The 25,150-nt window shown below is 34.8% G+C and overlaps 2 protein-coding genes across 2 annotated transcripts; both read right to left on the bottom strand.

Annotated features, from left to right (window-relative positions):
* Positions 1–2,470: 2,470 nt before the first annotated feature.
* LOC137952645 (protein neprosin-like) lies at positions 2,471–4,624 on the bottom strand. Its single transcript, XM_068799709.1, has 8 exons — positions 4,569–4,624; positions 4,042–4,153; positions 3,878–3,964; positions 3,546–3,776; positions 3,292–3,456; positions 3,156–3,209; positions 2,935–3,075; positions 2,471–2,695 (listed from the first exon to the last, which is right to left on the bottom strand). The coding sequence occupies exons 1-8, from the start codon at positions 4,622–4,624 to the stop codon at positions 2,471–2,473; spliced, it is 1,071 nt and encodes a 356-aa protein (XP_068655810.1).
* Positions 4,625–7,167: 2,543 nt separating this feature from the next.
* Positions 7,168–9,076, bottom strand: LOC137953982 (protein neprosin-like). Its single transcript, XM_068801557.1, has 7 exons — positions 8,869–9,076; positions 8,677–8,763; positions 8,391–8,585; positions 8,149–8,310; positions 7,986–8,039; positions 7,751–7,897; positions 7,168–7,669 (listed from the first exon to the last, which is right to left on the bottom strand). The coding sequence occupies exons 1-7, from the start codon at positions 9,016–9,018 to the stop codon at positions 7,295–7,297; spliced, it is 1,170 nt and encodes a 389-aa protein (XP_068657658.1). The 5' UTR covers positions 9,019–9,076; the 3' UTR covers positions 7,168–7,294.
* Between the last annotated feature and the right edge of the window lie 16,074 nt (positions 9,077–25,150).

The following is a 25,150-nucleotide window of genomic DNA, read 5'->3' as shown; positions in this document are numbered from 1 at the left end:
ACCAATCATTGAAGTTCCACAAAATGCTGACAACATTCCAGTAGATCAGGTACTTCAAGAGTTGCCAAGCACTTTTGAACAACTAGTTGAACCACATACTTCTCAAGAAAATGATGATTCAACATTAAGAAGATCTACTAGACTCAGGAGATCAACAATTCCGATGATTATATTGTGTATCTGCAAGAATCTGACATTGAAACCGCAAATGATCCCATGTATTTTTCAGAAGCCATGAGTTGCAAAGAATCAAAATTATGGTATAATGCCATGAAGGAAGAGATGAATTCTATGAAGAGTAATGAAGTCTGAGATCTTGTTGAGTTACCTAGTGGATTTAAAGCCATTGGATGTAAATGGGTATTTAAAACAAAGAAAGACTCGTTAGGCAACATTAAGCGATACAAGACAAGACTCGTTGCTAAGGGATTCACTCAGAAAGAAGGAATCGATTACAAGGAAACTTTTTCTCCTGTATCTAAGAAAGATTCCTTGCGCATTATTTTGGCATTAGTACCCCATTTTGACTTAGAGTTGCAACAAATGGATGTGAAAACGGTATTTCTCAATGGAGATCTAGAGGAGGAGGTTTACATGAAACAACCTAAAGGATTCCCCTCTAGTGATGGTGACCAATTGGTTTGCAAGCTAAAAAATTCAATATATGGATTAAAACAAGCATTCTGCTAATGGTATTTGAAATTCCATAATGTAATTTCTTCATTCGGGTTTGTAGAAAATATTATGGATCAATGTATATACCAGAAGGTCAGTGGGAGTAAAATTTGTTTGCTTGTTTTATATGTGGATGACATTTTGCTAGCAACCAATGATAAGGGTTTTCTACATGAGGTAAAACAATTTATCTCTAACAATTTCGATATGAAGGATATGGGTGAGGCATCTTATGTCATTGGCATTAAGATTCATAGAGACAGATTTCGAGGTATCTTAGGTCTGTCTCAGGAAACCTGTATTAATACAGTGTTAGAGAGATTTCAGATGAAGAGTTGTTCACCAAGTGTAGCTCCCATTGTGAAGGGTGATAGGTTCAATTTGAACCAATGCCCAAAGAACGACCTTGAAAGGGAACAAATGAAGGACATTCCATATGTTTCTGCTGTTGGAAGCCTAATGTATGTTCAAGTCTGCACAAGACCTGATATTGCATTTGCTGTTGGAATGTTGGGGCGATATCAGAGTAATCCCGGGTTAGACCACTAGAGAGCTGCAAATAAAGTAATGAGGTACCTTCAAGGAACCAAAGATTACATGCTGATGTATAGGCGGACGGACAATCTAGAAGTCATTGGTTACTCAGATTCTGACTTTGCTGGCTGTATTGATTCCCGCAAATCAACATCAGGATACATTTTCTTATTGGCCAGTGGAGCAATATCACGGAGGAGTGCCAAACAGAATTTGACCACCACATCGACTATGGAAGCCGAGTTAGTTTCCTGTTTTGAGGCTACTTCACATGGTGTATGGTTTAAGAGTTTCATTTCTGGGCTTAGAATTATGGATTCTATCGCTAGGCCATTAACAATATATTGCGATAATTCAGCTGTTGTTTTTGTGGCCAAAAACAACAAAAGTGGAAGTCAAAGTAAACACATCGACATAAAGTATTTGGCCATAAGAGAACGTGTTAAAGAAAAGAAAGTGGTCATTGAGCACGTCAGCACTGACTTAATGATCGCAGATCCTTTGACTAAGGGCATGCCATCGTTTAAATTCAAGGATCATGTTGTGAATATGGGACTTGGTTTCATTATGTAAATTTTTCTTTTTATGAACAATGTTATTTCAATGAAATTCTTAATTAATGTGATGTTTTTTCTCATATTTATGTGTACTTTAATTTTGAGAAAATTCATCTGTGTTGGACCAAGAGTAAACATAGGGTTTATTCATAAAGTATAAGTAATACATGGAAGATAATACTCGTCATTAGAGGACCTATCGCCATGATTCATGTATTTATTACTTAAATTCAGATTATCGATGAGTTTAAGATTATATTTGAAGTTTGGACCAAGTGGGAGAATGTTAACCGTTTTTATGAGAAACGGTTTTCTCATTCATCGTGGTCTCAAACTTCTGGTAGTTGCAACTCCCTCGGTAACACGAAGCCATGAATAACCTTGATGGGAGGTTCGCTTCAGATGGTAGTTTTTGGTCCCCTGTCTCGTGACTCAAGCCCCTTCAGTTGAGCCATCGCCGTGAATGCTCAGAGATCGAAAGCACCGAACAGATAACAGAGTTTGAAGCGTATGGAAGGAGGTATGATTTAGCTTCCGTTTAATTTATATGATGAATTTCATGTTGTTGTTAGAAATTCATGATTAAGCTTACACTCCTACCACTAGTAAAAGGTGATTCTTCAAAAACTCAGTAGCGTTTCTAGACTCTTTTTATTCTAATCACAAAACGAATAGTCGCAATTACGAAAGAGAGTTGGAAAAGGTTACATGCAGTCTTCTTCTCCAGGTCCACCAAAGTAGATGTGTCTTCCTAGGACTGGATCATAAGTTTTTAGATTGTCGACAGTACTGTAGCAGTAGATATTGTCATTATAGGTCTGCACTCCGTCGGGTAAACCTATTCCATTGGCTATCTTGTCAAGCAAATGAACGTCACTGATAAAAGCAGCTTCCGTGTAGCCATACTCAGCCCAGCGTCCACTGCCCATCTGTGGCCACTCACGACTCCCAGCTTTTGTAGTAACCACCCCACCCAATTTGAAACTCGTTGCGTATTCATCCAGCCAAGGGAAGTCTTCTGCTGGTCAATAACCCACTGCAGTTCGTTCCTCTCCGTATGTCAGCCACCAATGCTCCACCCACGGATCCTGCCATCAACGTAACCATTCTTCATTTTCTAATCTCTTTTAACCATTCTCAACCTCAAATGATCTTATTGGCACAATACCTTGTATAGGGAAAGCACAATGCTCTCTTGTTTCCCATTGTGAACAGAAACGTCACGCAGTAGCATCGGAAGTGGAATCTCATTGTTGACGTGTATGAAGCGGCATTGTCTGTCTAAGCAGCCTGTCTGATAACCATCGTTCTAAAATCCAGAAAACCCATTAATGCACTGGAAACACTCTATCTTCTACATGAAAAACTAAAGAGTTGTTTACAACTTACTGTGCTATAGGTAAAGAGATAGGCAGATACATCTGGATAATTTATTGGGTCGACCTGTGATTCACAGATACCTAATTAATAATATGAACCAGTGAGAACCGAGCAGAAAAGGGAGGAAATAATGGAGGGTACTTACCATCCATCCTGCCTCCACTGTATCGAACCCATACCCTTCTTTTCCAGCTATGAGCCACATTTGAGAGGCACTGATTTGCTCATATTGGGTTAAGTTTGGAGCCCAAACGTTAAAACGTGCACTCAGTCCATAATACTCTCCACCAATCTTTTGTGCAACAGAAAACTGTGAATAAGATAGACATGAATTAGTTAATGAAAATTTGAAATACATACGTCGTTTAGGAAGATGAAACATAAAATAAAGCTGCTTACCACACCTCCGCCACTGGGAACTTTTCGACTGAAGTTACGATGTCCTATCTCTACAATGCGTTTACCTTTTCCTGCGAGGGATTTAGCTCTTATCAGGTGTTCCATGGTCATCCTTTGAAGAGGCACCGTTCCTTGCGGGCATTTAGCTCCATCCGGAAGCCTGATATCAACTGTTGACAGTGATCCAGACCCTTCTTTCTTGGCTACTTCTGAGATAAAGGATGGTTGCAGCTAAGCAATACAAAATAAACGTCTACGTGAAAGTCTGGATTGAAAGGCGCAGAGGAAACGAGTCTAGAAATAAATTAAACTGAAGGACGAACGGTAGTAACCTGAATGGTGTGATTCTTAAGACGAGGGTTATCAAAGGCGGGTTGCTTATAGATCTCGACACAGTCATAAATCTCCCCGTATTTGGTCTGAAATGCATCTTAGTTAAGCAATTAAACAATTTCAAAGAATTTAGTCTAACTAATTAGAAATGGGTGAATCTCACCTTGATAACCGTAACACCTGGTTTATTGAGCCTTTTCACCTCTCGCTTCAATTCAAAATACTCCTGAGTTGACAGAGACTCTCCATTCTCCTTAACGGGTAGAGTCTTTCCACTGGAGACGACAAACAAGAAAACAAACAGAGTACAAATAATTTTTCCTAGGTAGGTATCTGTGTTCTTGTCCATGGAGGAGATGATGAACACAGTACAGGCCTGGAGACCAGGTATGACTGGTTTACCGGAGATGGTTTAAAGAAAAAACGAACGATCTGGGATTAATATCTGTCGTCATGAAAACTCTGATTAAATGTCCTCTCGTGAATGATACCCAGCCAGCATCTGGTCAATTAAGTATAAAAGGTACTAATCCATAAAAGTGACATAACACAGCGAAATCTTGCAGTAATCTTAACTGGAGGGAGTAGGTTTCCTTTAGTTGATGGGAAGTTCACGGAATCCATATATCTTTACACTTATAGCCAGCGGTATCAATTAAACAAAAATTGGGAAAGTGAGCTGTTCCTTACGCAACTTTAGCTGCAGACCAGATCATTCTTGCAGGTCTCTTTTCAAGTGTTTCCATTCTCATTCTTCATTACCTATTTGCCTAAAGTATTCCAAAGGACACATGGAGCGTTATCATGTTTTGACATTGGAGTTAATGTACCACATATTGGTACACAGTGAGACTGAGAATGGGTAGATTCGCGAACTTGTCAATCTTATGTAATATCTTATAAAAAAAAGTTTTTTTTTCAACAATATATGTTACATCAATGCTCTTGGGCTATATGTCGCTTGTGTAGGCATGCCGATCCTAGGTTGTCACCTTGGCGGCCTACCGTAAAAGGCAAACTATGGTTAATCTACTATGCTTTTGGATGATGACCTTTACAGACCATTGAAGTAATAGTACCAGGCTAGAGACCTAATGCCTCTTAGTCTGCAAGACTGGCTCAAAATCATGGAAGATCGGTCATATCTACACATGCATGGATCGAGACACAAGGTTCAATATGTTGGGGATAAAAAGGATATAGAGACCCACCTTGGACAAAACACTATGTGGGAGAAGAAAATCACTCCTAGATGTACGATAAAGTTCCATACATAAGTCAAAAGATTAACTGAAGAAATACAAGAGGAAAACAACTTTAATCGGAAGAAGGCAACTATGCAACACTCATACTTCCGAACAAATCAAGAATATGATCATTTTTTTTGTTGAAAAACTAGGGGAGACTATAACGGTAAAACTTAAATAAATTTGACTAAGTCTCATTTTTTTTGGGGGGGGGGGGGGGGGGGGGTGACCAAAATTTTTGGAGTTGACTATGCGTAGAATACACAAGCAAATAACAAAAACGCAAACCTTGGAAACAACGTTGAAATAACAAATTTTTGCATACCTTGAATGAACACATCATAGAGTGATTAATTCTGACCAAAATTATCTAATTAGAAGAGAAATTGGGCTAACAAACAAGATTATAAGAGAAAAAGAAACTCAATTCACGCCAATGCAAGGAGAGATAATAGGAGAGAAAATAGGAAAAAAAGAGATTTTCGTGAGAACTAACCTTTAGTACTTCTGAAATTAATATCTCCCACAATATATATCAGAATCACAAACCGATTGTTGCTTAAGAAACTTGACTCAATGAGTTTTAGTTTGATACCTAATTTGACATAAAAAGCTTCATTCTTGAATATGTTATGACCTCTTTATTTTTTTCATTCTATAGCTTGATGGTTGTTGACTCTTATGCAAATATCTCCTTATTCGTAGATTAGATTGACATTACATTTTCTCCTTATGAAACTAGACTTTGATAACTTTCATTCTAGTATATTTTTTCTTCATAAAAAATATTTATTTTGAGAGAAAGATTCTAATAGATTTTGGATTCTATAATCTGACTGAACTGAGTACTCTTTTTTCTTTGGCCAGTGTGACATTGACTCTTCCGATATTGATATATCCCTGTAAAAAACTCAGATTGAGAATTTTTTAATATTTAAGAACATAGACTTACGAATCTATCTTTAGACATATAAGTCTCCATATAAATTCTCATTCTTGGTGGTATAACATGCTTCAAAAGTTGAAGTTTTTTGTTGTTGCTCGAACCTCTCTTGTAGTCTGACCTTTGTTTTTTCGCATATTCATTGCTTTTTGTAGAAATCTCTGGTTGCCAAAATTATTTTTGTGTTGTAAAGTAGATTTGAAGATATTTATGTTAATATATAATTTAAAATAAGAAAAATTTAGTATGGAGGTGTGAATGTTAAGAAACCAACATGTACTAGGATAGGAAAGAAAAGAAATAAAATATGAACCTAAACTACTAAAGATGATAGATTATAAAAGGATGAAATTATTTCTATGGGTTGACCGAGTCAACTCACAGAACCTGCTTTGATTCCACGATGAATTTATAGAAAAAAGAAATACTTCACTATCTTGTTATAATTTGAGTACAATGAGCCTCTATTTATAAAAGAGGAAACAAGTAGAATCTAATTAAATTGAAACTACCTTTATCTAGGTTACACCTAAAGTTAAACACTAAAAGATAAGTCTTAGAAAAATTGAACAATTGAACATAAATAGAAGAATAATATAAAAAAAATAATTTTAACCGAGACTCATCTATGAGACCTCCTTCTGTGAGACTCCTGCAAGTCTCCACCATATTAACTTTGGCTATGTGGGACTTCTAGTATCAAAGCAGCGATATCAGGATTCCAGTTGTTTTTCTTTTCTACTCAGATTATGAGATATGAAGGTGTTGTTCGATCTTGAAGATGTGAAGATTAAATGGGTTGTTCCGGTTTCAAGGAGCTGCCTAAGTTGATTAAAAAAATATAAATTCTTTCTCTTGGTTTCTCTATCTTCCATATCTAATGTAGTAGATATATCATGTTGTTCTTATTATATGTTTCATGATTGGTATTTGCTTCTTTAAATCTGAAATTGGCAGCAAGATGTCGTGTATTATGAGATAAACACGGCTAGAAGATATATATATATATATATATATATATATATACACTATCTATAAATGTGTGTACTAAGAGATAAACACGTGGCATTAAAACCAAGGTTGAGACCTATTTGGATTTTATTATTCACTTGCAATATTTAGGTAGTAATATAGAAGTAAAAACACTGAAATTTCTTGCACAAGAATAGCTGCAACCAACAGAGCTTTTATTCTCATCTGCAAATGATTTCAGAATTCTCTTTCAACTAACAGCGGCCTCCAGGGCCCCCAAAGAAGAAATGTCTGGCCAAGTCTCCACCTGGGTTTCCACCATCCACCACATTGTAGCAATTGGGGACGTCCAAGAAAGGAGAAGCAGTGGTGGGTGCGTCGACACGGTTTAAGTTTCTGTCGACGATCTTCACTCTTCGCACATACCCGGCTTTCCCGTAGCCTTCATTAGCCAAATGACCACTTCCCATTTGAGGGGCAGGATCCGCAGAGTTGGCGTTGAAGACCTCACCTCCCCACTGAATAGAATGTGCGACATCTGCTAAGTGGGTGAAGATGGACTTCGGCCAGTAACCCACCAATTCGTTCGACTCTCCAAATGTCACCCACCAGTTTCCTGTCGCTGGAGCCTGCCATAGAGGGAGAAGCATCAACATCTCTTCATTAGCTTCGGCTGTTATAAACCTACTTCAATTGACAAAATAAGTTACCTTGAACACAGTCAGCTTCACGTCCTGTTGGGCTCCGTTATAAGCAGAAACTGGTTCAATCACTTGGCCTAGAGCAATTTTGCTGCTCACTTGTACAAACCCCGGGCAAAGAAGGTTATAACAGCCGGTTCTTACATTTCCATCTGCCTGGATTCCATGCAAACCGGTGTTAAAAAATGGTGGCAAAAATAACTTATTTTGGATTGACTGATTCAAGTTTCTTGTTGAAACTTACTGTCCAGGAAACGAAAAGACGAGGACGATCGTCCTTGTTTAGAGCCACTGAGACCTGAAAATTCAACTCGAAGATATTGAAACAAACATTAGCAATTCTTCACTGAAGTCACATATCATCCACATAAAAATCGTTCTAGTAACAATGACTAAAGAAAACATACAATCCAACCAACTTCTATGGCATTGATGGCGTCATAAGGTCCACTGGAGAGCCTGAACTGGGCACGGCTGTACTGCCCGTTGTTTGCAAGCTTTGGCGCCCAGGAATTAAAATTTGCTTCAGTTCCAAGGAAGTCGCCTCCGGTAAGTCGCAGAGCTGCCCACTGAAGCAAGAGTTAATGAAGCTTTTTGAAGAAAGAGAATATTAAAAGGGTTAAAATAAGCATATCGTAAAACGACTAACATGATGTCCTGTGGCATCTTTTCGTTGATGCAACCTTTTCCCCAGAGATTTTGCTCTTACAAATTCTTCTATGCCAGTTCTTTTGATTGGGACTGTTCCATGAGGACAGCCACCGTCAGGAAGTCTGATCATGGGACTGACGCTTGACTCTGTGTTCTCAATGTTCATTCCTTGTGGGAAGGATGTTGGCCTCAACTGTACAGTTAAAATTTCCACATTAATGATTCGTGAAGAGAAGGTAGAGACAGTAAAATAAAAACAAAAAATCAAACGGGTATTCAGATACCTGAATTGAGTGATTCCTGAGTAAAGGATGATCTAGAGCCGGTTGCTTGTTTATGTCTACACAATCAAATATATCTCCGTATTTGGTCTGCAACGAAAAGCATGTCATCTCGGGACATAGAGTTTTAGATAGTTCATCTTATGGTTATTAACTATTTTTCGAAATCAATCACTTGGACACTAGAAGTTTTACCTTAAGTCTCTTCACCGCAGGCTTGTTAAGAGACCTGAACTGATCCTCAATAGCCAAAAAATCATCAATTGACAATCTTCCTGCATCAGATATAACAAGAGAGGCCATTAGCCATATCAAAATCATACACGCAAAACCCAAGCCTGCCATGGAGGACTGAGGAACTGAAGTTTGGAGGAAAGAAGAAAAACAAAGGTAGAAGGAGAAGATTTCCACTGAAACTCAGTATGAGATTGTGATTTCGAAGCAAATTTATGGACGAACCACGCTCAGTTGGTAACCTTCCATATTATTCGATATGAGCTGTCTGTTATTATTGATAAGAGCAACATTTGCTGGAAACGTAATTAACGCAGTTTGCTTTGCTTTCATACTAAATCGTCTCATAGACAGACGTCAAGCGATTTATTAAGTTTTTTGGGTTTCCATATATTAGGCAGGACCTTCTCACCATACGCTCATTTTGATTATTTAATTATATATTTAATTAAATTAAAAAATATTAATTTAATCGTTCATTATTTATTATTTTAAAAAAGTTGAAATTTATCTTAGTTTATTAACAGAATAGTTAAATTATATTATCTTATAAAAATTAAATCAATCAGATTAATTTTATACAATAAAATACCCACTTTTTTGTTTACATAAATTCAAGATTTTAATATTATATTTAATTTCTAATTTAAGAGTGATACTTCAGATATTAAAAACGTAGGAATTTGATTAAGCATTTGGATATTATAAAATTAAGTATTTTTAATCAATTTATGTATATATTTAAATAAATAAATAATTAAAAAATATTTATTAATTTAAAACAAGTCAAAATTTATTTTAGTTTAGTAAAAAATATCTAAAATAAAATTTAAATCTATTACTATCATTTTGAATTTTTAAATACCATTTTATTTAAGTAAATTCATCATTTTTAATATTATTTTAATGACTATTTTAAGAGTGAGAATTTAGATATTCTAAAAGTAATAATTTAATTAAAATTTGGATATTATTAAAGTAAGGATTTTTCTAATCATTTTATTTTTATATATTTAATTAATTAAATAATCTTAATCTTAATTTAATTATTTATTTATAAAAATATGTTAAAATATATTTTAGTTTAGTTAAAAAATATATATTATAAAATAAAATTTATAAAAGTATTTTTTTATAATAAAATAACCACTTTTTTATTTACATAAATTTATGATTTTTAATATTATATTTAATTAATGTTTTAAGAATGAGTATTAAGATATTAAAAAGTAACAATTTGATTAAGAATTTGGATATTATAAAAGTAAAATTAGTTTAAGTATTTTATTTTTTATATTTAACTAAATAAATAAAAATTAAAATTTTTAATTATTTATGAATTGAGATAAGTTAAAATCTATCTTAAATTTTTAATAAAAAATTAAAGAAAAACTATCTTATAAAAGTTAAATCAATTAGAATATTTTATTAATAAATTTGTTATGTAGTTTCTACTATACTTTTCACTATATACTAACACAAACAATTACTTTCCACTATATTTTATATTGCGCACTGTAACAAAAAAAAAGTAACACTTGCACTTTCACTAGGTAATTTACTTTCACTTTTATTTTCATTTTGATTAGATAAATAACTTTTTGTTAGAAGATGGGTTCAAGCCCACACGTCCAAGAGAGGTGATATCATAGTAAATAAGAAGACTTCTAATAAAGATGACACAAGGATGTAATTAGTCAAGAAGAAACATGTCTTCTTATGTCTTATCTTATGTAAAGCTTGTAGCCGTAAGGGCATTATAGACATTGTTATATCCTCTAAAAAACTATAAATAGAGGCCCTTGGCTTGGGTAGAGTATCAAGTTCTCTCCCTTCTCTCAATTTGTCAAAGTTCCCTTTGCAAGCTTAAAGGCTATTCTCTTCTTTCTCTTTCCCTCTTTTCTTCTCTAGCTGAGTTCTTTCTTTCCCTTTCTTCGTAGTCTTCTTCTTCTCTTCTCCTCTCACACTCTTGTTTTCTTGAGGTTCTAATCAAGGGATTATAAATTCAACATGGTATTGAAGCAATGAATTTAACATCACAATGTCAAAAGAAGATGCTCTGAAAGTTTGATGATTAGTAAAAAATAAGGTTTTAATTCTATTTATTTGCTATTCATATCGTCTGGTATAAATAGCCATTTTACATATCGTAATAGTCTACACATAGTAAGATCGATCGTAATTACAGAGATTAAGGGATTACAATATATTATGGGAATGGAAATAGTATATTGTTATACAAGGGAAGAAATCTCAACACTCCCCTTCAAGTTGGTGCATATATCACTCATGCTCAACTTGTCGAGACAGTTGTTAAAAGTTCAATACGACACTGCTTTGGTTAGCACATTGGCAAGCTGATCTTGAGACCGAACACGAGGGACTTCAATAATTCTTGCTTCCTGTTTTTCCTTGATAAAGTGCCTATCAACCTCAACGTGTTTAGTTCTATCATGTTGGATTGGGTTGTGGGCAATATTACATGTTGCCTTAATATCACAGTATAATTTCATGGGACTTGTCTGCTTAATGTGTAGTTCTTGTATCAAATTCCTTAATCCATAATAATTCACATATTGCTTTGGCCATTCCCCTGTATTCGGCTTCAGCCACCACCTCTTGTTTCTTACTTCTCCAAGTGACCAAATTTTCACCTAAAAATGTAGAGTATCCAAATGTAGATCATTGATCCTCTATTGACCCAGCCCAATCGGCATTGGTATAACCTTCAATTTTCACGTCACCTCCTTTTTAAAACAAAACCCCTTTCCCTGGAGATGATTTCAAGTAACGCAAGATACGGTTGATGACATTCATATGTTCTTCACTTGGAGAATGCATAAACTGACCAACCACACTTGAGGGGGAGTGTGGTTAGTCAGTTTATTAAGTTTTTTGGGTTTCCATATATTAGGCAGAACATTGCTACCATACGCTCATTTTGAGTATTGACATTAGACCTCTTAAATTTTTTTTTTTTTTTCTGTGAAAGACAGTGAGCATTGTTTAAAGCTCCTACATTGTTATTTTGATACCCATTCAACATCCCTAGTTACCACTTCGATCATTTTGACGATAGGATTTGCTTAGCCTCATGGAATAGAAAGAATAATGGCATGGGCTACACAATAATTAAAGGTCCAATTTACCTTCTTCTACATGGAAGAGACTAGCAAATCCCAATTTATGATTTTGTGGCTAAAATTTTATGCCATTTGGAAGCCTCTTCTATTGTGAAACCGAATGAAGGGATGGAACTAAAGTTTTTAAATTCGCTAATCTGGGATGGTTAAGCCTTTGATGCTGTTTGGAAGCCTCTTCTATTGTAATTACTCCAACTGTTGTCGTTGTAGTAAGGTCCAAATAGTAAAGGTCTCATTTCTCATGACCGTTACCAATCACCTGTTTCGTCTTCATGCCTTGAAATACAATATGAGATGGAAAAAAGTACCAAAATAATTTAGTCTTTTGGTCAATTGACTCACATAAGACTTAATGGAAATTGAGAGACAAACAAGACACTAGAAAGTAAAAATAATGGTGAAATGGTTGATTTACCGATACCCTGAATCCTAGTTTGTGATCCATCTGCAATGGAGACAAAGCGATCTAAAGTGCATGGTTTCATGCCCAAAAGCTCCGAAATCAATTATCCAAGGTGAATTGTAAGAGCATGAGAGAAAGGAACACGTACTAGTAGTAGCAATTGTGGTGGTTGTGTTGCTTTGGGAAGCAACCATCATATTTTAAAACTTATGAAACAATTCATGATCCTCTTCTAATTGAGTCAATCTTAATATGAAGGACTCTAAGGGCACTTCATTGTTGGTGTTTGATTAACCTTGAAGTCAGGTGGTTTGCCATGTAGGTTCTAACAATTTTCAAGTAGATGGTTGTTGAGCCCCCAAAAGGTACACTTCCTTTGTTGATCACCAATGTTAGAGGTAGGAGCATTCCCACCACTACCTCTTACTCTACCAAGTATCTTTCTACCTCTTTCATTTACCTCTACTAGAACCATGGTTCTCTCTCCTATGGGAAAACATAGTTGAGTTTTCCACTTGTTCTGGTTGACTATTGGACTCAACCTGAATCCATTGTATGGTTGCACATACGTCATTAAAAAAAGGTTTTGCAACATAATTAAGTACTTGTGACTAGGAAACATCAGAGTAGGGTGGTAGATTAGCAAGATATATAGCTGAGACCAGGTCTTCCCTCTACTTTTCCTATGTGGCAACATCAAGTACATATGGTTGTGTAACCTTCTACTCTTGTAGCAGCCCTCTAAATCAGGCAAAGTACTCATCAAGATTGTCTTTACACTTTGTGTTAGACATCTCCTGAAAAATGTCATAAGTATTTTGTAGACTATCAGAGGTAGAATATAATTCAAAATGTGTATCCTAAATTTCTTTGGTTGTCTCTAGGTGCACCACTTTGTTTGCCACATGTTCCTCCATACTATTAATCAACCAGTTAATAACTAGTGTCTCTTCCCTCAACGATTTATGGTAAGAGGGCTGATCCACATGCATAGGTGGATGAGTTATATGCTAAACAATGTCTCTAGTAATAAGAAAATGTTTCACACATTGGGACCCAGACAATTAATTACTCAAGCTTTTAAGAGGAATTGTAGTAATCCTCAAGGGATCATCTTTGTTGAAATTAGCATATGTAAAGGAAGAGGAAGTATTTGACAATTCAGATATTATGACTTAAAAAAGAACTTTTTTTTTTCAAGAAAACCAACACCTTTAGGTTAACTTAGGAGGAAAGAGGACAAGAATTTATCAAAAATAACAGATATTTGAAGGAATGGAATGCAAAACTATGTAATATCAAGTGATCAAATTCAACAAGTAAAAATCAAGGAAGCCAGCCAATAGATCACACAAGCATGGCCCCTTTTTTGAATATTTTTTTTTCTGTTAGAGATTCTAAACCAGAATTCTAATCACTCAACAACTAATGGCGATTAAAATGAAAAAAATGAACTAGGTGCTGGTAAGAAAACAATAAAAATGAACTAGGTACTAGTGATTATTTTCTATTGAATTTATGGAAAAGAGAAATACTTCATTGAATTATTATAATTAGAGTACAAGAACCTCTACTTATAATAGAGGAAAGTAGTAGAGTCCAATTACAATAAAACTACTTTTGTCTCAATTACACCCAAACTCTAACACGTAAAGATAAGATAAGTCCTATCATAATTAAATAACTCAATATAAATAGAAGACAACATAACTCAAACTAGAACTCTTCTATGAGGACGTGACCATAAAATAAAGATGTCAGCTCATGGCTATCTTTGTGGGTCCCAATTGATCTTCTAACCAGCTCGTGGTTAACTTTGTGAGTCCTTCTTGATCTTCCAACTTATGTGATAAGGATGCCAGTTCATGGTAATCATAGTGGGTCCTACTTCTTATGGTCTTGGGCCCATCTTACAATACACTTAGATATGTGGGTCTTCCTTGGTCGTATGGGCTTGAGCCCATCTTCCAACACTACCCCTCAAGCTGGGGGTGAGAGAACATCATGAACTCCCAGTTTGTTGCAAATGATGTATAAGATCTTTTTGTATAAAATGGCAGTTCTCCATATCTTCCAACACTCCCCTTCACGCTGGTGGCTCTTCCATGAGGCTCAACTGGCATAAGATAAGTGAGAGTAAAATCACTCCAAGCCATATGACATTGCTCCATACTCTAGTAGGTTGGAGCACACTCCTATCTTTTGTTGCTAGTGGTTCTATATGCAATGCTTAGAAGTTTAATAAAACTCCTCCATCACCGTGTCCCTCCACAGGACAACGACTCTAAAGTGATAGGAGTGATAAATGCCAATTAAGGGGGGTAATGGCAATGATCCCAGCTTGAACCAAATATCATAGATATAGTGATAAGCCAAAATAACATAGATGTAGTAATAAGCCCTCAAACTAGGAGAAGTGACATATTTTCTTGATATAGCAACTCAAAAAGTGATGCAAAACAATTGGCTTAAATTCAGATTTTTCAATAGAATAGGATACCAGCATGACCTTTGATTCTTCCAATGCGAATATATATTTAAATATAGATCATATTGACATGAAAATTTATCATTCTGAAATTAAACTTAAATACCTTTCATCCATGTATAATTTCTCTTCATAAATTATATTTATTTTGAGATAAATAATCTGATAGATTTCGGTCATTGTAATCTGGCCGAACTACGTAATTTTTCTCATTTTGCCAGCATGACCATTGATTCTTCCAAAATCAATATCTCCTTATAAAAAACTCAGATTGAGAATTGGTTGAATATTTAAGAAAATAGACTTAAAAATATTATTTTTTATATATAATTCTCTTTATAAAGTCTCGTTCTTGATAGCATAATGTACCTCAGAAGTTGAAGCTTTCTGCTGCTGCTCGAACCTTTTCTGCAATCTGACCTTCGTTGCTTCAAATATCGATTTCTCTTTGTAGATAACTCAGATCAAGAATTGGTTGAATAGGTAAGAAAACATATATTTAGTTTTATATATAATTCTCCATATAAAGTCTCTTTCTTGATAGCATAAAATACCTCAGAATTTGAAGCTTTCTACTGCTTCTCGAACCTCTTTTGCAATCTGACCTTCATTGCTTGAAATATCAATTTCTCATTGTAGATAACTCAGATAGAGAATTGGTTGAATAGGTAAGAAAATAGACTTATAGATATTTATTTTTATACATAATTTTCCATATAAAGTCTCATTCTTGATATCATAAAATACCTCGGAAGTTGAAGCTTTCCTCTACTCCTCGAACTTTTTTTCAATCTAACCTTCGCTGCTTCAAATATTAATTTGTTTTTGTAGATAACTCCGATTGGGAAAAAATTATTTGTCCTTGGAAATTAGACTTGAATATACTTTTGTCAATATATAATTTAAAATATAAAAAGCTCAGTATAGAGGTAAAAAAATATAATACAACTAACTGGTGCAGGGACTGAAAAAAGATAAATATGAAACCTAAACTGCTTGAAATAATAGATCAGAAAAAGGATCACATTACCTAAGTGGGTTGACCAAGTCAACTCATAGAACCTGCTCTGATACCATGTTGAATCTATGGAAAAGCGATAATTGACTTATTATAATCAGAGTACATGAACCTCTATTTATAATAGAAGAAGGTAGTAGAATCCAATTACAATAAAACTACTTTTGTCCCAATTACACCTAAACTCTAACACTTAAAGATAAGTCCTAGCATAATTAAATAACTCAATATAAATAGAAGACAACATAACTCAAACTAGAACTCTTCTATAAGGACGTGACGATAAGATAAAGATGTTAGCTCGTGGCTATCTTTGTGGGCCCCACTTGATCTTCTAACCAACTCGTGGTTATCTTTGTGAGTCCTTCTTGATCTTCCAACTTAAGTGATAATGATATCAGCTCGTGGTAATCATGGTGGGTCATGCTTCTTATGAGCTTGGGCCCATCTTACAATACTCGTAGATATGTGAGTCTTCCTTGGTCGTGTGGGTCATCTTACAATACTCTTAGATATGTGGGCCTTCCTTGGTCATGTGGCCCATCTTACAATACTCTTAGATATGTAAGTCTTCCTTGGTTGTGTGGGCTTGAGCCCATCTTCCAACACTTTCCAAAACTATTCTTCAAACCCTAGCATAGATTTTTAACAAATTAATTGAGCAATCTCTGATTCAACAAACCAGAGCTTAAAGAGAGCTTTAAAAGGACTTTAAATTTCTAAGGAGGATTGTTTTTGCATAAAAATTAGATTAAACAAACAAGGAATTAAGCAAAGTCATGCACATGACAAAAAAAAAGCGATTTTTGTCATTCATTATGAAAAAAACAAATTTTGAGTGGAATAATTAGGTTTGAGTAAAACACCTTGGTGACTATCAAAAACTTAAATTGAATCCATTATAATGTGAAACATAAAATGAAACTTATCTGAATAAGGAAAGAACTTGCTGAATTGACTTCAACCTTTTGTTCCTCTTCAAAACTAGCCAAACCCTTTGTTGCTTAAAGGCTGAATAGAGTTTTATTTTCACTAAATTTTCATAGTTTTATCAACTTTACTTTAAACCCTAGAATTCCAGCTCTAATACCATATTGAATTATAGGGTTAATCTGTGGATAACTTGGTTTGAGAGAAGAAGAAGAAAAAAGGAAGAAGAGAAGCGAAGATGAGGAGAAGGAAAGAGCACAAGTTGAGGAGAGAAATTTTAGGGGTTAAGATAAAGCACAAGTTTTAGCTCATCCCCCTCTCTTTCTTATTTATATAGGTGGGACATGGACACCCTAATACACAAGAATAAAAAAAAACACTTAAACTAAGCACAAATTACAGCTCAGGTCTCTCACTCTCATAATTGCATAGAATACTACTCAAACTACTTCAACAATAGGCATTACTCCTTTTAATGACTATTATCACTCTTTTGTTTGGAAGTTTTGAAGTTGATTTCATCTCTTTCATATCACCCATGTCTTTTTATTTTTTGAGAGCTCGTGTCCAATTGAGTACTTATCCTTGGGATACCCTGACGGGGGAGATAATTATTACAATTTTTTTTTTGGAACTAAGGATCATTGTTAGTACTTCCCAACTTGAGGGAGAGAATAGAAGGAGAATTATAAAAAATTTTACTAGCTGAACCAAGTCTGGTCACTTTTATTATATTGATTTTATGTATACCCTCTTCAAAAAAATTACATGTAAAAATTCTATTTGAAAGTTGAGTGTTGTAGTGGTTGCGCCTCCTTACTAAATTGAAGTATGGGTGTTGCTATCACTTGAGAAGAGGAAGAACAATTTACAATGAAGAAATCCACTTGTTTTGGTAATTAAATTCTGTATGACCATAATATCTAAGTCAACGGTACTACAATATGAAGATTTTATTCTTGAAGACCAATAATATTTTTCATTACAACCTGAAGTTATAAACTCCATCTCGAGTGGGAGTGTTGAAGAACATGTATGGGAGCGTCTTACATGACTCTCACATCAAGAAGTCTCACTGATGCATAATTAATATGGTGAAGTCTAAGAAGAGTCTCATGGGAAGGATGTTTCACAAAAGAAATTTGGCATAAGGTGTTTCAGTTATGTCAGTCTTCTATTAGATTCAGTTGTTTAATTTTTTTAGGACTTATCTTCAAGTATTTTACTTTGGGTGTAATTAGTACGATTCTTCTTGTTTCATCTATTATAAATCGAGATTCATTGTACTCAATTATAATCAAGTTGGTGAATTATTCTCTCTTCTCCGAAAATTCAACAATAACATTTAATTCGAGAAAAATTACAAGTTAAAATCATTTGCCTATGCCTCAAACATGTCTCTTTGGAAAACCTTGATGATATCTTCACTAACACAATTGCAGTAGGACTTCGTTAATCTACTTGTGTCAAATTGGGTGTTTATGATGTATATGCACTAGCTTGAATGAGAGTATTAAAAAAGTTAAAATATGAATTGCTATGTTGTAATTATTTTTATATTTTTTAGCTTTATGATTATCTTTATTTTTACCTATGTTAAAAGTTATTCTTGTAATTGTCTTTCTTGTGAAGTTGATTAATAAAGCATATAAGGGAGAAGGGGAGCATGTGCTTTTCAAAAATTATCCTTGTTTTCATATCAACCCTCTTTTTCTTGTTCAACCTTCTTCTCCTCTCGTTGTTCTCTTTTTATTCTCATCCCAACTTTCCTTTCTTCTTCTTCTACTCTCAACTTGAGTATAAACCTAAAGTAAATTAATGTTATCCTAGAATCTAACACCTACCAATGAACTAAAAATTTGCACTTGGATTTTTTTCAAACAATAGATTTTTGAATTCACTAGTAAAAGCATTATTACTAGAAAAAGTAAATTCACTAGTAGAGTATTTATTGTAAAATCAACTTTCTTGTAGTGTCAACTTTGAACTTACATGTAAAAGTTAGAGAGATTTCAACCTGCTACCAAAGATTAAGATACAGTGCTCAATTACCTTGATAGGTCCTACATTCAAAAGGCTACAGACTCCATAAGCTAACCCTTGGAGCCCAACACAGTTTAGTAAAATACACCCAAGCGGATAGATTGTTTCAGAATGGATAGTTTGCTATCAGTGATTTTCTGAATACTCTTCAATCATGCAACGCAAATGGAAACCAATGGGACGGTTTCAACAAGATTAATGGGAAAGGTTTCATTCAAGTAGTTTATCCTATAATTAATTTCTTCGTTTAGGAGTTCTCCACATATAAGTTGTTTTTTTATAGGAAAAACTTTGCTATATATTGGCATTGAAACTATTTTATGTAGTGGAGAGAGTGCTATGTGCATAATTGTGTTGCTTTAAATATTTGGAAATGAAGCTGATATGTAACCAAGGGCTAGCTCTTATTGTTTAGATTTGTTGGAATTTAGAATTTCATGATGTATAATCAAAGTAGAAGAGGATTAAGGGGTAAGAAGAAGAAGAAGAGTTGCGGAGAGAAGGTTTTAGGAGGAGAAGAAGAAGAGTGGCGAATTTGGAGGAGAAAAGAGGAGGAAGAATAGGGTTATGGACTTATCCAAACCCTCCCCCTTAAACAATATTTATAGATGATAAAAGTATAATATTATAATTATACCTTTCACCCTAGTAAGAGTGAAGAAGAGACAAGAAATATAAACTAATTACATCAATGACACTCTAATTACATCATATCTTCCAACACTCCCCCTCAAGCAGGGAGGTAATGACAATGATCCTATCTTGAAACAAATAACATAGATATAGTAATAATCTCCTCCATCACGGTGTCCCAAGGATAAGTACAACACCAGGCACACACTCTCAAAGGGTAGAAATGGGTGATAAAACATAAGTTGAAACCAACCCAAATGATTTTGAACAAATATAGTGCTAATAATCACTATTCGAAGATGGGCCCAAGCCCACACGACCAAGGAATGCCCACATATCCAAGTGTGTTGGAAGATGGGCCCAAGCCTACATGACCAAAGGAAGACCCACATATCCAAGTGTGTTGGAAAATAGGCCCAAGTCCATAAGATATGGACCCATCATGATCACACGAGCTGGTGGGACCCACCATGATCACGTGAGGTGGCATGATGAGGCTTACAATATAAGAAGTCTTACAGAGCCAGAATTATTATGGAAGCAGGTCTCATAGAAAAGTTTCAGTTTAAAGGTGATTTAGTCATGTTAGTCTTCTATTTATATTGGGTTATTTAATTATGCTAGGACTTATCTTTAAGTGTTAGAGTTTGGGTGTAATTGGGACAAAGGTAGTTTAATTTTACTTGGCTATACTACATTCCTCTATTATAAATAGTGAAGTATTTCTCTTTTCCATAAATTCAACATGTATCAGGGCAGGTTTTGTGAGTTGACTCGGTCAACTCACAAAGGTAATGTGATCTTTTCTGATTTATTATCTCTAGTTGTTTAGGTTCGTATTCCTCTTTTTTCAGTCCTTATATCCGTCATTTGATTTATGTTTTCACCTCTATAATGAGCTTTTCATATTGCTTATTACATATTGACGAAAAGATATTCAAGTTTAATTTCTAAAGAACAATGATTTTTTGAAATCTGAGTTATCTACAAATAGAAATCGATATTAGAAGCAACAAATGTAAGATTACAAAAGAGGTTCGTGCAACAGCATAAAGGTTCAACTTCAGAGCTATTTTATGCTATCAAGAACGAGACTTTATATGGATAATTATATATCAAAAGAAATATATGTAAGTCTATTTTCTTACCTATTCAACCAATTCTTGATATGAGTTTTTTATATGGAGATATTGATCTTGGAAGTGTCAATGGTCATGCTAGAAAAAGGGGAAAGAGTACTTAGTTCGGCAAAGACCAAAATCTAGCATATTATATATCTCCATAGAAGAATATTTTATGAAGAGATTTTATAATTGGATGAAAGGTATTTAAGTCTAGTTTCTGAAGGAGAATATTTCATGTCATCTGATTTATATTTAAGGATATATTTGTATTAGAAAAATCAAAGGTCATACTGGTATCCTATTGCATTAAAAAATCCGAATTTAAGTCAATTTTTTTGCATCACTTTTTGAGTTGCTGTGATTGATCAACTATATTAGGAAAATATCTCACTTATGCCTTTTTTGGTTACTACATCTATGTTATTTAGTTCAAGTTGGAAACATTGCCATTACCTCCCAGCTTGAGGAGAAGAAGTAGAAGTACAAGAAAGAGGTATTTTATATCATATGTTGTGGTAATTTTTATGTGACCAAAATATTCAAGAAAGAGGAACCACAATAGATGAAGTTTTTTTTATCTAAGAATAATTTTTTTGCAGCAAAGAGAATTGAAGATTAAGAATCTTGACTCCCAGTAATAATTGTGGTAATCATTGGTGATGTCTGACTCGGCTCGACTTGATTCTATTTCTCCGGCTAGATTATTATTTTGAGGTATTCGCAACATATTCCTTGGTCAACATATTATTTGGTACAGATACTCGCACCAGATTATTTCATGGATCCTTTTATAAGGATTTTATTATTTTGGTTTGTGTTATATGGGCACAGGCCCATTTTAGTTGCAGTTAATGTGTCTCCTTGGATGAGACATTATTATTGAAGAAGTGGTGGCCTCAACATCCTATCTTCCTCTTTACCCATTACCAATTGGTTATTTGACAACCTTACTCCTACCATCTTTTATTTGACTCTCACATAGTTTTTGGACCAACCTCTTGCGTGTTGCTTCGGTTGGGAGTTTCAGTCCATCATGGTTGGGTGTTTTAAGTCCATTGAGACATATATTGTCGTCTTTTATCACCGTGTTATGAATGACAGGCATTACCCACTTATCACATCTTTTATTGTCGTCTTGTGAATGACATGCATTTATCAGTATCAGGTCTTTTATCATCGTCTTGTGAATGGCAAGAATTTATCACCCATTTCTAAATGTGAGAGTCGGTGCTTGGGTTGGGACATCGTGATGGAGGAGCTTATTACTACATATATGTTACCCCCCTTAATTGGCATTTATTACTCCTACCTCTTGAGAGTCGTTGTCCTGTGGAGGGACACGGTGATGGAGGAGTTTTTACTACACTTCTAAGCACTACTTATAGACCCACTACCTGTGAAAGATAGGAGTGCCACTAGCTAAGAATGATAGGAGTACCACTAGCTGATAATGATAGGAGTGTGCCCTACATCCAGCATAGGTTATGACTGGAGTATGGAGTGATGTCATATGGCTTGGAGTGATTTTACTCTTACTTATCTTATGACAGTTGGGCCTCAAGGAAGAGAGCACCAGCGTGAGGAGTATTGGAAGATATGAAGGACTGCCATTTTATATGAGAAAATCCTATACATCATTTGTAGCAAGGTGGGAGTTCATGATGTTCTCTCACCCCAGCTTGAGGGGGAGTGTTGGAAGATGGACCCAAACCAACACGACCAAGGAAGGCCCACATATCCAAGTGTGTTGGATGATGGGCCCAAGCCCACAAGATATGGACCCACCATGATCACACAAGCTGATGGGATCCACCATGATCATGTGAGGTGGCATGATGAGGCTTACACAACAAGAAGTCTTAGAGAGCTAGAATTATTATGGAAGCAGGTCTCATAGAAGAGTTTCAGTTTAAAGGTGTTTTAGTGATGTCAGTCTTCTATTTATATTGGGTTATTTAATTATGTTAGGACTTATCTTTAAGTGTTAGATTTTGGGAGTAATTGGGACAAAGGTAGTTTAATTGTAATTGGACTCTACTATCTCCCTCTATTATAAATAGAGATTCATGTACTCTGATTACATAAAATCAATGAAGTATTTATCTTTTCCATAAATTCAACAATCACTAAAGTGAGTAATGCCTGTCATTTATAAGACGGCAATAAAAAACCCAAGGGTACCAATAAAAAGTCTCATTGGACTTAAAAACACCCATATATATATAAATGACCAACCATAGCAGCACACCAAAAAGGGTTGGTCAAAGGGGGTAAATGAGAGTCAAATAAAGTATGGTTGAAGAAAGCCTGCCAAATAATAAAAGGATAATGGGTAATGTGAAAGATAAGATGAAGAAGTAGGGGTCATCATGTGCTTTATTCTTCATCATATGAACAAATGAATTAATGCCGATAACGTTCACTAAATAATGAACCCAAGGCAAGCAACTGAGGATTTCTTCTTCAATAATAATATATAAATCAAAGAGACACAATAGCAGGTGTGGTAATGAGCCAATGCCCAAATAACACATACCAAATATGTTGTTATATAGCAGCTGATAACTGGTAAATAGTAAAAGTCCTTAAGAGTAATCAGGACACATGAGATAATATGCAGCAAGTTCATCCTTGAATAAGGAAGATGAACACCAAATAATAAGTTGGAACTGTGTAATAAGTTGCCGATAAGTTGAACCAAATGTTGTTAATCTTCTCAAAAAGAATAATTGAACTGAGTGCTACTGGTTTCAAGAGTAGCTGCAAGGTCTTCTTAAAAACAGAGAAAAATAAATAAAACAGTAATAGATGTTGCTTCCATGCTTACTACATCAATGATTAATTTAGACACCAAAGCGAGAGCTAGCCATATTAAACCAACTAATTAGCACAAAATGACATAAGTGTCCATTTATGTCTTGAAAGGATTTCACTGAGTAAGAGGTTGAGCGAGACTGATCACTTCATAAGGGGATGAGTACATCGAGTGCTATTCCAAAATACTGTTAAATGCTGCAAGGATTTCTCATAACCAGAGAAGAAACACACGTTCTAAATTTGATCCTAGATCATAATCTCATTACATAGATACTTCTATAATTTGCAGCATTAAAACAAGTAGCTACTTTTTTTGGGAAGTCACCATTATTCAGAATAGGAACACTTATTCTCTTTGACAAATAATCAAGGAAAGTTTCTAAAAATAAGATAATCTTATAAAGATTTTTTCTTGATATTGTCGATCAATAACAACAACTCAAAAATTTTAACAAAAAATTCGGATTAAATTTGGATCTTCTCATGCAACAGGATACTAGCATGACCTTTGATTCTTGCAATGTGAATATCTTCTTAAATATAAATCAGATTGACATAAAAATTTCTCCTTCTCAAACTAGACTTAAATATCGTTCATCTAAGTATAACTTCTATTCATAACATGTAATGTTTTTTAGATCAATAATCTGATAGATTTCAAACTTTGTAATCTAGCCGAACTGAATACTTTTTCTTCTTTGGCCAATATCATCATTGACTCTTCCGAGATTGATATCTTCATATAAAAAACTTAGATATATAATTAATTGAATAGATAAGAAAATAGACTTGTAGATATTTCATTTGATATATAATTCTCTATATAAAGTCTCGTTCTTGATGGCATAAAATGCCTCAACACTTGAAGCTTGCAGTTGCCGCATGAAACTTTTTTGTTGCTTGTCCTTTCCTGCTTTAAGTGGGGGGGGGGGGGGGGGGGGGGGATTTGTGTTTCTGCCCGATTTGCAAATCATTCACATGAAGCGTCGCGTGGGGACGCATTGTTCCCTCCCTAGATGAATTTTTCCTCATTTCGCTTGGTTCTCCCTCTCTGTTGGTCTTCCTCTCCCAATGATATTTTTGGCCTGTTCTCCTATTCCTCTCATCTTTGCTTTCTTCTTCCTCTTGTCTTCGCACTCCCTTTGGCTTTTTCTCCCTTTTCATCGTCTTTGCATCTCTTCTCCCTTCATCATCTTCGTATCTCCTCTCCCTGTCTCTCTTGGCCTCCCTCTCCCTTCTCCCTCTAGGCCTCCCTCTCCCTCTTCTCTTTTCCCCTAAAAATTCTCCCAATTTCCTTCAATTTAACCCATTTCGGTTTCAATTTCCTTCAATTTTCTTCAATTTTTGACATTTAGGCATCAATTTCTTCGATTCTACTTCAATTCGGCTTTGGTTTTCCCTAAATTTCAGAAGGTAAGCCTAAACCCTAATTTTTTTAATTGATTTAGTGTTGTATTTGATTTAATTTTAATTTCTGTGCGTAATTTGTATTGATTGTTGCATAATTGTAGGATTTAGGGTTAGGGTTTATGGTATTTAGGGTTCAATTTCGTCTTTATAAGGTTTAATTTTGAGATTAGACTCAAGGTTTAGTGTATTTAGGGTATTATTCATGGTATTTAAGGGTTTAGGGTTTAGGGGGGT

The sequence above is a fragment of the Aristolochia californica genome, unplaced genomic scaffold, assembly GCF_029961685.1.
Source record: "Aristolochia californica isolate CCGP_79_NKW_82.1479 unplaced genomic scaffold, dmAriCali1.0.hap1 SCAF_16, whole genome shotgun sequence".
Taxonomy (NCBI): Eukaryota; Viridiplantae; Streptophyta; class Magnoliopsida; order Piperales; family Aristolochiaceae; genus Aristolochia; species Aristolochia californica.
The sequence above is the reverse complement of the archived record's forward strand: the minus strand, read 5'-3'. Positions and strand labels throughout refer to the sequence as shown.

What these genes read in the sequence shown, in the direction of transcription:
- LOC137952645 (XM_068799709.1), bottom strand. Translation starts at nt 4,624, where the DNA reads ATGGAAACACTTGAAAAGAGACCTGCAAGAATGATCTGGTCTGCAGCT. An exon ending in TGGTCTGCAGCTAAAGTTGC is followed by an intron (nt 4,154 to 4,568) that starts GTAAGGAACAGC and finishes TGTCGTCTCCAG; the next exon opens with TGGAAAGACTCTACCCGTTA. An exon ending in ATCTCTTTACCTATAGCACA is followed by an intron (nt 3,076 to 3,155) that starts GTAAGTTGTAAA and finishes TCTGGATTTTAG; the next exon opens with AACGATGGTTATCAGACAGG.
- LOC137953982 (XM_068801557.1), bottom strand. Translation starts at nt 9,018, where the DNA reads ATGGCAGGCTTGGGTTTTGCGTGTATGATTTTGATATGGCTAATGGCC. An exon ending in CTGCGGTGAAGAGACTTAAG is followed by an intron (nt 8,764 to 8,868) that starts GTAAAACTTCTA and finishes TTTTCGTTGCAG; the next exon opens with ACCAAATACGGAGATATATT. An exon ending in CCATAGAAGTTGGTTGGATT is followed by an intron (nt 8,040 to 8,148) that starts GTATGTTTTCTT and finishes TTGAATTTTCAG; the next exon opens with GTCTCAGTGGCTCTAAACAA.